The sequence below is a fragment of the Mirounga leonina genome, unplaced genomic scaffold (assembly GCF_011800145.1).
Source record: "Mirounga leonina isolate KUSES-001 unplaced genomic scaffold, KU_Mleo_1.0 Mir_125, whole genome shotgun sequence".
Lineage (NCBI taxonomy): Eukaryota > Metazoa > Chordata > Mammalia > Carnivora > Phocidae > Mirounga > Mirounga leonina.
The window spans coordinates 41,708,336-41,723,427 of NW_023270305.1; the positions used below are offsets into that span (position 1 = coordinate 41,708,336).

The window sequence follows — 15,092 nt, forward strand, 5'->3', positions numbered from 1 at the left end:
GAATCTAGGGAAAAGACTCAACTCAAACCACAAAATTCCAGAAACACTGGGGAAAAAAACAGACCAAATTTAAGGAGCCATCACAAAGCTCTTCCAACACAAAGGATCATGCAGAAGGGTAAGAGAAGAGTCAATTAAATTCAAAATACTGCACTGATATCTCAGAGAAGGACTGAGGCAATAAGTGGCTCAGAAGAACGGAAAATATCCTAACTGGAGACATGTTCTTAGTGAAAAAAAATAGCACCTTCTGCCATAGCCAGAATGATTTACTATATACCCTCTTTTGGCCAAGAAGTCAGAAAAAGATCTCGGAAATAATTGCTTCAGTCTAAATATCTTAGTTGCATTACTAACATTTGCTAGAAAAAAATAAGGCCCTAGCTATATCATTGCCTACATGACAATGCCATGAAAGCAGTTACCAGCTGACCCTAAAATAGTACAATAACAAAACTCCAAGGACATGTCCCACAGAATTAGATAGTTTCCTTATTTCCACACTTGATAAGGTGGCCACAGTTTGACTTTTGCAACAATGGCAAAGAAAAATGTCACCTACTATAGCTAGGCAGAGTCCTAGAATTATCTACTATCTTCCTGCCTTTCCCAAACTCTGAGGGGAAAAAGAAATATAAGAAATACACAATTAGCCTTCCAGTTCATGTCCTGGGAAGAGAATTCAAAGCAGTATCTTGCAAACAGGTGATAAAACAGTATAGAGAATTCAACCACGTTCGTTGTGGGTAAGTAAATGGTTTCCACAGAATTGTTCAGAGACAATCTGAAAACAAAAGACAAAAATATATGTAAATATTTTATAGCATTAAAGCAGAAAGGGAAAAAAAAAGGAAAATTTATTTTGCACGAAGGTTTACCCATTTCAGCCAATAAATAATTTGTACTCTCACTCTAGAGAAAATTAAAAAAGAATATAGACCTAATGAAATAGATCCAAGATAAACTAAGATAATAGAAGATTAAAACACAGTTGACAAAATTAACACAATTCGTCAAAAAATTAATTAGTATCTCCTCTGTGTTGGAGAACCAAGGGCAGTCACTAAAGAAAAAAAACTGAAGACAAAATAGTAGTATACCACTGTAATAGAAAACAGACGTTTTATAAAAAAATAAAGAAAACTTAGCCAGTGGGGGTAGATTACAAATTGAAAAAGTCTCTTAAAATGCAAAGCAGAAACATGAATAGACATATTTCCAAAGAAGACTTATGGACAGCCAACAGACACATGAAAAGACACATGTTGCCATTTACAACATCACTGATCATTAGGGAAATGCAAATCAAAACTACAATGAGAGATCACCCCATACCTATCAGAATGGCTAAAAACAACACAAGAAATAATAGGTGGTGAAGATGCAGAGAAAGGGGAACCCTCCTGCACTCTTGGTGGGAATGCAAACTGATGCAGCCACTGTGGAAAACAGTATGAAGGCTCCTCAAAAAGTTAAAAAAGAACTACCCTGGGGTGCCTGGGTGGCTCAGTTGGTTAAGCGACTGCCTTCGGCTCAGGTCATGATCCTGGAGTCCCTGGATCGAGTCCCGCATCGGGCTCCCTGCTCCGCGGGGAGTCTGCTTCTCCCTCTGACCCTCCCCCCTCTCATGTGCTCTCTCTCTAATAAATAAATAAAATCTTAAAAAAAAAAAAAAAAAGAACTACCCTAAGATCCAGTAATTGCACTATTTACCCCCCAAAATAGAAAAATACTAATTCAAAAGGATATATGCACCTTGATGTTTATAGCAGCATTATTAACAAGAGCCAAAATATGGAAACAGCCCAAGTGTCCACTGACTGAAGAATGGATAAAGATGTGGTGTGTGGGTGTGTGTGCGTGCGTGTGTATACACACACACATATATATAACAATATTATTTAACCATGAAAAATAATGAAATCTTGCCATTTGCAATGACATGGATGGAGCTAGAGAGTATTATGCTAAATGAAATGTCAGTCAGAGAAAGACAAATACCATATGATCTCAATTCACATGTGGAATTTAAGAAACAAAACGAGCAAAGGGAAAAGAAAAAGAGAGGTAAACCAAGAAACAGACTCTATACAAACTATATAGAAACTATAGAGAACAAACTGATGGCTACCTGAGGGGAGGTGGGCAGGGAGGGGGGGATGGGTGAAATAGGTGATGGGGATGAAACAGGGCACTTGCTTTGATGAGCACTGGGTGATGTATGGAAGTGCTGAATCACTATATTGTATACCTGAAACTAATATTACACTGTATGTTAACTGGAATTTAAATAAAAACTAAAAAAAAAAAAGAATATATAAAGAAATATAACTCAATAATAAAATGACAACCCAATTTTAAAACCCAAATAATCCTTTTAAAGATCTGAATAGACATTTCTCTAAAGAAGATATAAAGATATACAAGTGGCCAATAAGTATAAGAAAAGATGTTCAAAAATCAACAGTCATTAGGGAAATGCAAATTAAAACCACAATGAGATACCATTTCATAGTCATTAGGATGGTTATAATCAAAGGACAGACAATAACAAATGTTGACAAGGATATAGAGAAATTGGATTGGAATATGATCCTGGTGGGAATGTAAAATGGTGCAGCCACTCAAAAGGTTAAACTGGGAGCTACCATATGGTCCAACAATTCTATTACTGGGTATATACCTAAGAACATTGAAAAAATATGTCCACACAATAGTTGCATATTAGGGCGCATGGGTGGCTCAATTGGTTAGGCATCTGCCCTCGGCTCAGGTCATGATCCCAGGGTCCTGGGATTGAGTCCTGCATCGCATCGGGCTCCCTGAGCAGGGAGCCTGCTTCTCCCTCTGCCCCTCCTCCTGCTTCTGCTTTCTCTCTCTCTCTCTCAAATAAATAAATAAAATCTTAAAAAAACTTGTATATTAATGCTTATAGCAGCATTTTTCATAATGGTAAAAAATCAGAAACAATCTAAATGTCCATCAACTCATGAATAAACAAAATGTTGTATATGTATACGGAATATTATTCACTTGTAAGAAGCAATGAGTATTGATTCATGCAACAAAATGGATGAACCTTGAAAATATTTAGTGAAAGAAGCCAGAAACAAAAGGCCATATATCGCATGATTCATTTATATGAAATGTACTGAAAAGGCAAATCCAGAGACAGAAAGTAGATTAATGGCTGCAGAGTGGGGAGAGGGAGGAGGGGCTGACAAATGATTGTTAATGGACATAGGGTTTCCTTTTGGTGTGACAAATATACTCTGGACTTAGTGGTGATGGTTGTTGTACAGCCTTCAAGGAATATACTAAAAAGCAATGAACTATATATTTGAAAGAGTAAATTGCATAGTATGTGAATTTTATTTAAAAAATTAATAGAGATTGACCAATACTGAGACATACTATGGGAAAATAAGTTACATTAAAAAATATGACAAGAATCCAGGAATGAAAATCCAGGACACCACAGGGAAAAATACATCAGGGTTGCCTCTGATATAGAAACATTAAATGCTTGTGCCCAGAAAAAGGGAGTAAATTTGACAGAATTTTGAATTAAGGATTATTATCCAGAAGTTTTACATCCAACCAAGTTATTGCTCTTACATAAAGATAAGAGAAAGATAGTCTCAAGGTGTAAGAACTGAAGAGATGCACACTCCTGAATAACTGTTTAAAAATCTAGCCAAATGGGGGCGCCTGGGTGGCTCAGTTGTTAAGCGTCTGCCTTCAGCTCAGGTCATGATCCCACTGTCCTGCGATCGATCGAGCCCTGCATTGGGCTCCCTGCTCTGCTGGAAGCCTGCTTCTCCTTCTCCCACTCCCCCTGCTTGTGTTCCCTCTCTCACTGTGTCTCTGTCAAATAAATTAATAAAATCTTAAATAAATAAATAAATAAATAAATATCTAGCCAAACAGAATTATTCAAACTAACAGACTCATAAATAGTTATATGAAAAGGTCCTGGTATTTTATTTATTTATTTATTTATTTTTATTCTTATGTTAATCCCCATACATTACATCATTAGTTTTAGATGTAGTGTTCCATGATTCATTGTTTGTGCATAACACCCAGTGCTCCATGCAGAATGTGCCCTCCTCAATACCCACCACCAGGCTAACCCATCTTCCCACCCCCCTCCCCTCTAGAACCCTCAGTTTGTTTTTCAGAGTCCATCGTCTCTCATGGTTCGTCTACCCCTCCGATTTCCCCCGCTTCATTCTTCCCCTCCTGCTACCTTTTTCTTCTTCTTTTTTCCTTAACATATATTGCATTATTTGTTTCAGAGGTACAGATCTGAGATTCAATAGTCTTGCACAATTCACAGCGCTTACCAGAGCACATACCCTCCCCAGTGTCTATCACCCAGTCACCCCATCCCTCCCACCCCACCCCCCACTCCAGCAACCCTCAGTTTGTTTCCTGCAATTAAGAATTCCTCATATCAGTGAGATCATATGATACATGTCTTTCTCTGTTTGACTTATTTCACTCAACATAATACCCTCCAGTTCCATAGGGCCCTGGTATTTTAAAACTTAACTAATATAAAATGGTGATTTTGCTTACGATATGGAAATATGTTAAAATTCTTGAAAATAAAGCTAGTCAACATAGTAGTAATATTACAATAATGAGAGAATTACCACCACCACCACCAGAAGTATATACAACTTTAAGTTCATGATTTTTCTTGAAGCTATCAGAAAGTTGAGGTCACAGGTCAACCTTGGCCCAAAATCTAAGAAGAAATTGTTGTCTGCAGGGAGATATGAGACACGAGCACCAGATCATCTGGAGGAGATACAACTGGACAATATTAAGAAGGATGGAGACTGGATTAGGTAGAGACCAAGTAACACTGGCAAGAATGTGAAGCCCTTGGGAGCTATAGGAATTGGGGGAATCTGTACCTTCTAGCTGTTTTTCTAAAAACTCCACCAGGAAAAAGATATAAGAGTTTATTCAAGTGTCTATTATAGTGCAGACCCAGGAAACAGGAAGAGCTGTTGTGGGATGGGTACAAAACTCCACCTTGGAGGGATGTTAGCAAAATCAGTAGAATAAGGATTTCCAGGGACCTGTCACCAAAAAAACTGGCAAAACCTGTCAAAAAATCAACCTCATCAGAATTCTAGAAGATAGTCAAAGGTTTATGGTAACTAAGTGAAAACTTGAGCAAGAGCAAGGCCACCTAAACAAGACAGGATAGCTTTGTGGCTTTTAACTTACCTTTCTCAGGCATGGCACTGAATACAGTAGCCTGCATTCACAGTGTAGGTACTTGCTTCCAAAGGAAGCACAGAGAGTATGTTGTTCCCAAGGAACTGTTTCTCTGAACCTGCCTGAGTACTCCCTAAGGGGGAGTATCTTTGTTTCACTAAACTTGGAATTCTTTCCAAGTTCTTTCAAGGATGGAATTTCCTTGAAAACACTGAAAACTAAATGAAAAAGGCATTACTGCAAAGGGCAAGCAAGGAAGCAAGGAATACATAAATAAATGAATGAGTGAATAAACAAACAAATAAATAAAATAAATAAAAGTTGGTTGAAACACTACACACACTGAAAGCCAGGGAGAAAAGCAGGAATTCCGGGGAAACGGGGTTTTGAAAATCTCCCATGAACCCCAGGGAAACTAGAAAGTGCATGCACAGGGCAGAATGCATGGGCAGAAAAGACCTGAGAAGACCATACAGACTGACAACTGGCTGATCTGTAGGTTCAGTGCAAGCTGGAAATTTGGCTAAGGCAGAGTTGTAAATGGCCTATGTAAGCACTAGAGTCCCTAATACAAAGATAATCTACAAAAAACTGGGGAAATTTTTTCCCCTTTCCTTCCTTCTTTCTTTTTTTGCTTTCTCTTGATTTCAGGCACTTAAGGCAATCTGTCAAACAACTAGCTGACTAATGAGCTAAAGAAACAGAGACATCAGAGACCAAAAATACAGTCTGTATAAAAATAGTTTAGAAAAATCACTAAACATACCAACAACTTTAACCCATAACAAGCAATAACAACAAACCCTAGGGAGTGGAGAGGATAATCTGATTTCCAGAGTTATCACATCACGATATTCAAAATGTCAAGTTTTCAACCAAAAATTACAAGGCATCCAAACAAGAAAGTATGGGACACTTATAAGAAAAACAAAATGAACAGAAACTACCCATCAGGAAGAACAGACATTGCACTTACTCTACAAAGACTTTTTTTTTTTTTTGCTATACAAAGACATTATATCAACCGTCCTAAATATGCTTGAAGAGCTAAAGGAAACCATGGACAAATAAACAAGGAGAATGATGTCTCACCAAATAGAGATTACCAATAAAGAAAAATAAAAAGGAAACAAATATAAATTATGAAGCTGAAAAGTAAAATAACTGAAATGAAAAATTCACCAGAGCAGTTCAACAGTATATTTGAACAGACAGATGAATCTGTGAAGTTGAAGGTAGAATAAATGAAAATATCCAGTCTGAGGGACAGAATGAAAACAGAATAAAGAAAAATGAACAGAGTCTAAGAGACTTATAGAACACCATCAAGCTTACAAAACATATGGAAGGTGGGAGTGTCAAAAGGAGGAGAGAGAGAGGAAGAGTCAGAAAGAATATTTGAAGAAATAATGGTTGGTAAGAGACACGAATCTAAAATTGAAGTTCAATGAACTCCCAGTAGGACAAGCTCCACATCAAGACACATAATAATCAAACTCTTGGAGCTCCTGGGTGGCTCAGTCGTTAAGCATCTGCCTTCGGCTCAGGTCATGATCCCAGGGTCCTGGGATCGAGCCCTACATCGGGCTCCCTGCTCTGCGGGAAGCCTGCTTCTCTCTCTCCCACTCCCCCTGCTTGTGTTCCCTCTCTCGCTGTGTCTCTCTCTGTCAAATAAATAGATAAAATCTTAAAAAAAAAAAATCAAACTCTTAAAAGTCAAAGATAAAGAAAGAATCTTGAAGCAGTAAGAGTGAAGAGACCCATAACCTATAAGGGATCATCGGTAAGTTTAACTGCCACTTTCTCTTAAGAAATGATGGAGGCCAACAGGGAGTAGGATATTTAAAGTGATGCGAGAACTGAAAAAAGAAATCTGTATGTGGCATAGGTGAAGATGTGTCTGGCAAGAATGAAGGTGAAATTCAGACACTCCCAGATAAAAAACAAAAGTTGAAAGAATTCATTACTGGAAGACTTGCCCTATAGGAAATGCTAAAGGGACTCCTTCAGGCTGAAATGAAAAAACAAGAGGCAACACGTGAAGCCATGTGAAGCAATAAAACCATATGATGCCATATGAAGAAATAACACTGGTAAATGTAATACACAGGTAAATATAAAAGTCAGTAGTATTATGTTTCTGGTTGGTAACTCCCCTTTCTTTTCCTGTAAGATTTAAAAGACAAACGCATAGGGGTGCCTGGGTGCCTCAGTTGGTTAAGTGTCCAACTCTTGATTTTGGCTCAGGTCATGAGATCGAGCCCCATCTTGGGCTCCAGGCTGGCTGTGGAGTCTGCTTGGGATTCTCTCCTTCTCTCCCTCTGCCCCTCCCCGACTCAAGTGCACAAACGTTCTCTTTCTCTAAAAAAACCCAACAAAAGATGAATGCATAAAAAATAATTATAAATCTATGTTAATGGGTACACAGAAAGTCTAAAGATGTAATCTGTGATTATAACAATTAAAAGGGTGAGAGGCACGGGCGCCTGGGTGGCTCAGTCAGTTAAGTATCTGCCTTTGACTCAGGTCATGATGCCTGCCGTCCTGGGATTCAGCCCTGCATCGGGCTCCCTGCTCAGTGGGGAGCCTGCTTCTCCCTCTCCCTTTGCCCCTCCCCCTGCTCATGCTCTCTCAAGTAAATAAATAATAAATACATAAACAAAATAAAAAAACAAAATCTTAAAAAATAAAGTCCTAAAAAATAAATAAAAGGGTGAGAGGCAGAGAGATATCGAAGCGGGAGTTTTTGTGTATTATTTAAGCTAGACTGGTATCATTTCATGTTACATATTGTGTTATAGATGTAAGATGTTAATTGTATCCCCAAGGTAAGCACTATGAAAATAAATATAAAGGAAAGGAAATGAGACAGTAATCAAAATGGTTCATTATAGGAAATCAGTTAAATACAAAGGAAGGCAGGAATAGAGGAATTGAAAAAGAAAAAATTTATATAAGATATAAACAAATGGCAAAATTGCCAAAGTTAAGTCCTTTCCTATCAGTAATTATTTTAAATGTAAATAGACTGAACTCTCCAATTAGACGGCAGAGATGGCAAAATGGATTTTAAAAAACATGATCCACTTATGTGTTGTCTAAAAAAGACTTCATTAATTCATTCATTTTAAAAACTAAGGCAAAATATTTTTAAAGATTTATTTATTTGTTTTGGGAGGGGAGGGGCAGAGGGAGAGAATCTCAAGCACGCTCTGCTGAGTGTGGACCCCAGCAGGGGCTTGATCTCACAACACTGAGATCACAACCTGAGCCGAAATCAAGAGTCGGATGCTCAACTGACTGAGCCACCCAGGCTCCCCAACTAAGGCAATTCAGTAAGATCATACAGACACATGCACTGAGGCTGTTTTCTTATACAGCTGATCCTTGAACACAGGAAAAAGGGGTGCTGACCCCTGAAGGTAGCAGTAAATCCACGTCTAACTTTTGACTCCACCTAAATTAACTAATAGCCTACTACTGATGAGAAGCCTTATGATAACATAAATAGTTGCTTAACTTACATTTTATATATGTTATATATTACAAACTGTATTCTTATAATAAAGCTAGAGAAAAAAATGTTATTATTAAGTAAGTCGTAAGAGAAAATACATTTGCAGTATAGCACTGTATCGAAAGAAATCTGCATATAAGTAGATATTTCACACCTATGTTGCTCACATCCATGCTGTTCAAGGCTCAACTGTAATTTAAAATGACATGGAGCAGGACTGATGCTTTAGCCCATTTCAATTAGACTAAATATCATATTCTCAAGAATAGGATTTGTTGTTGCTGCTACCCTAGTAGTTCCTTTCATCAGAAGGGGTCTGATATGTGTGTTAGTCTGGCAATACCTTACAATCCCAGGCCACTACTTCCAGAACCCATTTAGTCAGGACCAATCCACGCTCAGGAAAGGCTGACCCCCAGTCCTGTCTTTATCACAAGTCCATCCTGCAAATTGTCAGTGTGTGGCAGCCTATACTGGGAATGTTATTGGTGCCATATCATTTTTACCAGATGTTATTAATGGAATGAAGTCATTCCGCTCTGGCTCCCTCCACAGCACCCACCAGAAAAGGACAGGGTCCTCAACCAACCACACAGAAAATGTACAGCCCAAACTGCCATCCCCTTGCTGTCCCCCGTTCCCCCCTCCATTTTGAAAAAGACTTACTTTAGATCCAAAGACACAGTATTTGAAAATAAAAGGATGGAAAAGATACCCCATGCAAAGAGTGGTAATGAAAAGAAAGCTGGGGTCGCTCTACTAATGCAAGAAAAAAGAGACTTTGAGTTAAAAATCATTACAAGAGATAAAGAAGGGGATTATTTATTGATAAGAGGGTCAACCCATGAAGAAGATATAACAACTATGGACATATACATACCTGACAATAGAACTTCAAAATATATGAAGCAAAAATGGACAGAACTGAATGGAGAAACAGTTCCACATTAATAGCGGCAGACTTCAACATATCACTTTCAATATGATAGAAAAACTAGATAAAAGACCAGTAAGGAAACGGGACTTGAATAACACTATAAACCAACTAGACCTAACAGACATATACAAAACACTCTAACCAACAGCAGCACGATCCTCTCAAGTGCACATGAAAATTCTCCACAAGAGACCATATGCTAGGCTATAAAATAAGTCATAATAAATTTAAAAGGACTGAAATAATACAAAGTTTATTCTTTGGCCACAGTGGACTGAAACTAGAAATCAATACCAGAAAGAAATTTGGAAAATAAACAAAAATGTGGTAATTAAATAGTCAAACTATTAATGGCCAAAAAAGAAACTACAAGGGAAATTAGAAAATACTTTGAGATGAATGAAAATGAAAACAAAACATACCAAAACTTTGGAATGCAGTGAAGGCTGAATTCAGAAAAAAATTAGTATCTACAAAAGCAGTGCTCAGAGGAAACTTGTAATGGTAAACACCTGTACTAAAAAAGAATAATAATTTCATAATTTTTTTCTTCCAAGTTCTTATTTAAATTCCAGTTAGTTAACATACAGTTTCAGGTGTAGGATTTAGTGATTCATCACTTACACAGAATAATAATTTCAAATCAATAATCTACCTTTAAACTGTAAAGAAATAGAATAAAAAGAGCAAACTAAACCCAAAGCAAGCAGACGTAAATCATAAAGATTAGAGTGGAGATAAATGAAATTGTGACTAGAGAAGCAATAGAGATGGATAAATTCTTATAAACACATACACTACAAAAACTGACTCAAGAAGAAACAAAATCTGAGTAGACTTACAACAAAGAGATTGAATCAGCAATAAACATTCCCCCAAAGAAAAACACATGACTGGTGGCTTCACTGATGAATTCCACCAAACATTTAAAGAAAGTATCAATCATTAACACTAGTTCTTCCCAAACTCATCCAAAAAATAGAAGATGAGGGACAATGTCCTAACTCATTTTATGAGGCAGCAGACAAAGGTATCTTAAGAAAACTATAGGTCAATATCCCTTAGAAATAGAGATGCAAAAGTCCTCTTCAAATTCTAGCAAAGTGAATCCAGCAGCAGATGACAAGAATTATATATCAAGACGAAGGAGTATTTAAGGACTTACCACAGGAATGCAAGGTTGATTCATTAAATAATTATTAATATATACCATATTAATAGAATAAAAGAAAAAAAAGACCCATGTGATCATCCCAGTAGATGCTGATGCATCTGGCAAAAGCCACAACCCTTTTACGGTAAAATTACTCATCAAAAAAGAAAAAAAAAAAAGGGAACTTCCTTAACATGGTAAAAGTCATATATGAAAACTCAAAGCTAACATCATTCTCAATGGTGAAAGACTAAATGCTTTCCTTCTAAGATCATGAACAAGACTATGACGTCCACTTTTGCCACTTCTATGTGACACTGTTGGGTCTGGAAGTTCTAGCCAGACTAATTAGGCAAGAAAAATAAATAATGGGCACCCACATTGGAAAGGAGGAAGTAAGACTATCTCTATTTACAGATGACATGATCTTATATATAGAAAATCCTAAAGAATCCACAAGAGAACTGTTAGGAGTTAACAAATGAATTCAGTAAAGTTAAGGGGTACAAAACCAACATGCAAAAATTAATTATGTATCTATATACTAGCAATAAATAATGCAAACATGAAATTAAGAAAACAATTACACTTAAAATAGCATCAAAAAGAAAAACTTACTAAAATTAATATGGAATTTCAAGGGACTCTTAATAGCCAAAACAGTCTTAAAAAAGAAGAAGAAGTTGTAGGTCCTACACTTTCTGATTTCAAAATTAATTACAAAGATACAATAAACTGAAACCAGCATGGTACTGGCATAAAGAAAGACATAAAGACCAACAGAATAGAATAGAAAGCCCAGAAATAAACCTTCACATATATGGTCAAATGATTTTTGATAAGGGTGCCAAGACCATTCAATGGGGAAGAGAGTCTTTTTTCAACAAACGGTGCTGGGACATCTAGATATCCACATGCAGAAGAATGAGTTGGAGCTTTACTTTGCACCATATACAAAAAATAGCCTCAAAATGGATTAAAAACCTAAACATGAGACCTAAAACCATAAAACTCTTAGAAGAAAACAGAATAAAACCTTGATGACATTGCATTTGGCAATGATTTCCTGGATATGACACAAAAAGCACAGGCACCAAAAGCAAAAACAGACAATTTGGATTACATCTAAATTAAAAATGCCTGTGCATCCAAGGACAAAATCAACAGAGTGAAAAGGCAATCCACGGAGTAAGAAAGAATATTACAAATTAGGTAGAAGAGGCTAATATCCAGAATATATAAAGAACTCCTACAACTCAACAACAAACTCGAGTAAAAACCAGGCAAAGGACTTGAATAGATATTTGTCCAGAGCTGATATACAAATAACCAATAAGCACATAAATATGTTCAACATCACTAATCATTAGAGACCTGTAAATTGAAATACAATGACATACCAGTTCACACCCATTAGGATGGCTACTGTAAAAAAAACAAAACAAGTGTTGGCAAGGATGTGGAGAAATTGGAACCCTTGTGCACTGTTGGTGGGACTGTAAAATGGTGCAGCTACTGTGGAAAACAATATGGTGGCTCCTCAAATAATTAAAAACAGAATTCTATGATTCAGCCATTCCACTTCTGGCTATATATCCCCCAAACTGAAAGCAGGCTCTTGAACAGATATTTGCACACCCATATCCACAGCAACATTATTCACAATAGTCAAAAGATGGAGTAACCCAACTGCCTATAGACAGTTGAATGGATAAACAAAATGTGCTATATACACGTTACCATTTACCCTTAGAAAATAAGAAAATCCTGTTACATGCTACAGCATGGATGAACCTTCAGGATATTTTACTAAATGAAATCAGCCTATTACTAAAAGACAAATAATGTATGATTCCATTTATATGAGGTTACCTAGAGTAGTCCAATTCATAGAGACAGAAAATAGAATGGTGGTTGCAACGGGTTGAGTATAAGGTGGAATGAGGAGTTTGAGTGGGTATAGAGTTTCAGTTCGGCAAGATAAAAAAGAGTTCTGGAGATGGAGGATGGTAATGTTTGCACAGTGACAGGAATGTACCTAGTACCACCAAGGTGCACACTTAAAAATGGATACGATGATAAATTTTGTTATATGTATTTTACCACAATTAAGAATAAAAAAAGGGGGCGCCTGGGTGGCTCAGTCGGTTAAGCGGCTGCCTTCGGCTCAGGTCATGATCCTGGGGTCCTGGGATCGAGCCCTGCGTCCGGCTCCCTGCTCGGTGGGGAGCCTGCTTCTCCCTCTCCCTCTGCCTGCCGCTCTGCCTACTTGTGCTCTCTCTATCTCTCTGTCAAATAAATAAATAAAAATCTTTAAAAAAAAAAAAAAAGAATAAAAAAAGAATGGGCGCCTGGGTGGCTCAGTTGGTTAAGTGACTGCCTTCGGCTCAGGTCATGATCCTGGAGTCCCGGGATCGAGTCCCACATCGGGCTCCCTGCTCAGCAGGGGGTCTGCTTCTCCCTCTGCCCTCTTCCCTCTCGTGCTCTCTCTCATTCTCTCTCTCTCAAATAAATAAATTAAAAAAAAAAAAAAGAACAAAAAAAGAAAGAGAACAAGAAAATCCAATAAGAACAAATTTAACCATGAAGGTGCAAGACTTGGACAATGAAAACTACAAAACATTGCTGGAAGAAATTAAAAACCTAAATAAATTGATAGACATTCATGTTCGCAGACTGGAAGACTTAATGTTAAGATGGCAATAAACTCCAAACCAATCTACAGATTCAAACCAATTAATATCAAAATCCCAATGACCTTTTGGCAGAAATGGAAAAGCTGACCTTAAAATTCACTTGGAAATACAAGGGGGCTGAACAGCCAAAGTAGTCTTGAAAAAGAACAAAACTGGAGAACTCATGCATCTCAATTTTAAAACTTATTACAAAGATACAGTTATCAAAAACATTACGGTAATGGAATATAGCTAAGCATGTAGATCAAAGGAATACAATGGAGGGCCCAGAAATAAACCTTCACATCTATTGTCAATTGATTTTTGACAAGAGTGCCAAGACCATTCAATGGGGAAAGAATAGTCTTTTTAACTATTGGTGCTAGGACAACTGGATATCCATGTGGAAAAGAATGATGTCATATCATACACAAAAATTAACCCAATATACATCAAATATGTAAAGGAAAGAGCTAACAAGTATAAAAGTCTTAAAAGAATATAGAGCTAAATCTTCAAGACTTTGGATTTGGCAATGGTTTCTTAGATATGACAACAAAAGCACAAGTAACAAAAGAAAAAATAGGACTTCATCAAAAGTAAACGGTTATGCATCAAGGACAGTAATAAGCTTTCCCAGAGAGTGGGAGCAAATATTTGCAAATTATATATTCAATAAGAATCTACAATCCAAAATATATAAAGAACTCTTGCTCAAAAACAAAAAGACAAACAACTTAATTATAAGTGAGCAAAGACTTGAATAGACATTTCTCCAAAGAATACATATATATGGCCAACAAGCACACAAAAAGATGTTTAACGTCATTAGCCATTAGGAAAGAGAAAGGCAAATCAAAACGACAATGAGTATGAGATACCACTTCACACCTACTAGCATGGCAAAAAAAGTCATAAAACAAAGTAAATAAAAAGTGCTGGTGAATGTGGAGAAATTGGAACCCTCAGACATTGCTGGTGGGAATATAGAATGGTGAATCCTCTGTGGAAAACAGTTTGGTAATTACTCAATAAACTAAACACAGAATTACCATATGACCCAGCCAGTACTTCCACTCCTAAGTGTATACCCAAAAGAACTGTACACAGGTGTTTAAATAAAAACTTGTATACAAATGTTCATATCTGGTCTTTTTACAGTAGCCAAAAGATGGAAACAACCTAAATGTCCATGAACAGATGAATGGATAAATAAAATGGAGTATATACTCTCAATGAAATATTATTCAGCCATAAAAAGCAATAAAGTACTGATACATGCTAGGACATGGATGAATCTCAAAAATATGCTAAAGTGATAGAAGTCTGACATAAAGGTCATATATTGTATGATTCCATTTATACGAAATATACAGAATAGGCACCAGAGAGTGAGTGCTTAACGATTATGAAGTTTCTACTGGAGGGATGAAAAAGTACACAAACCAGATAGTGGTGCTGATGTAAAACATCGTAAAAATCGGTACCACTGAACCGTATACTTTAAAATGGTTAAAACTGTAAACTTTATGTAAAGTGTGTGTTTCACCACACACCAAAAAACCCTCTACC

At 36.9% G+C, this 15,092-nt stretch overlaps 1 protein-coding gene across 3 annotated transcripts in view; it reads right to left on the reverse strand.

Annotated features, from left to right (window-relative positions):
- ALMS1 (ALMS1 centrosome and basal body associated protein) overlaps positions 1-15,092 on the reverse strand; it is a 213,235-nt gene that overhangs the window by 19,678 nt on the left and 178,465 nt on the right. The window contains exon 18 of one of the 3 annotated variants that reach the window (XR_004678529.1): positions 646-784. The exons of 1 other annotated variant lie outside the window; for it this stretch is intronic. Coding sequence is in view for 1 of the 2 variants with exons in the window: in XM_035001296.1 (XP_034857187.1) it covers positions 728-784 (57 nt within the window). In the remaining variant the exon portion in view is untranslated. Of the gene's footprint in view, positions 1-380; positions 785-15,092 lie in introns of those variants that run through there. One more of the 3 variants, XM_035001296.1, reaches the window with a different exon arrangement.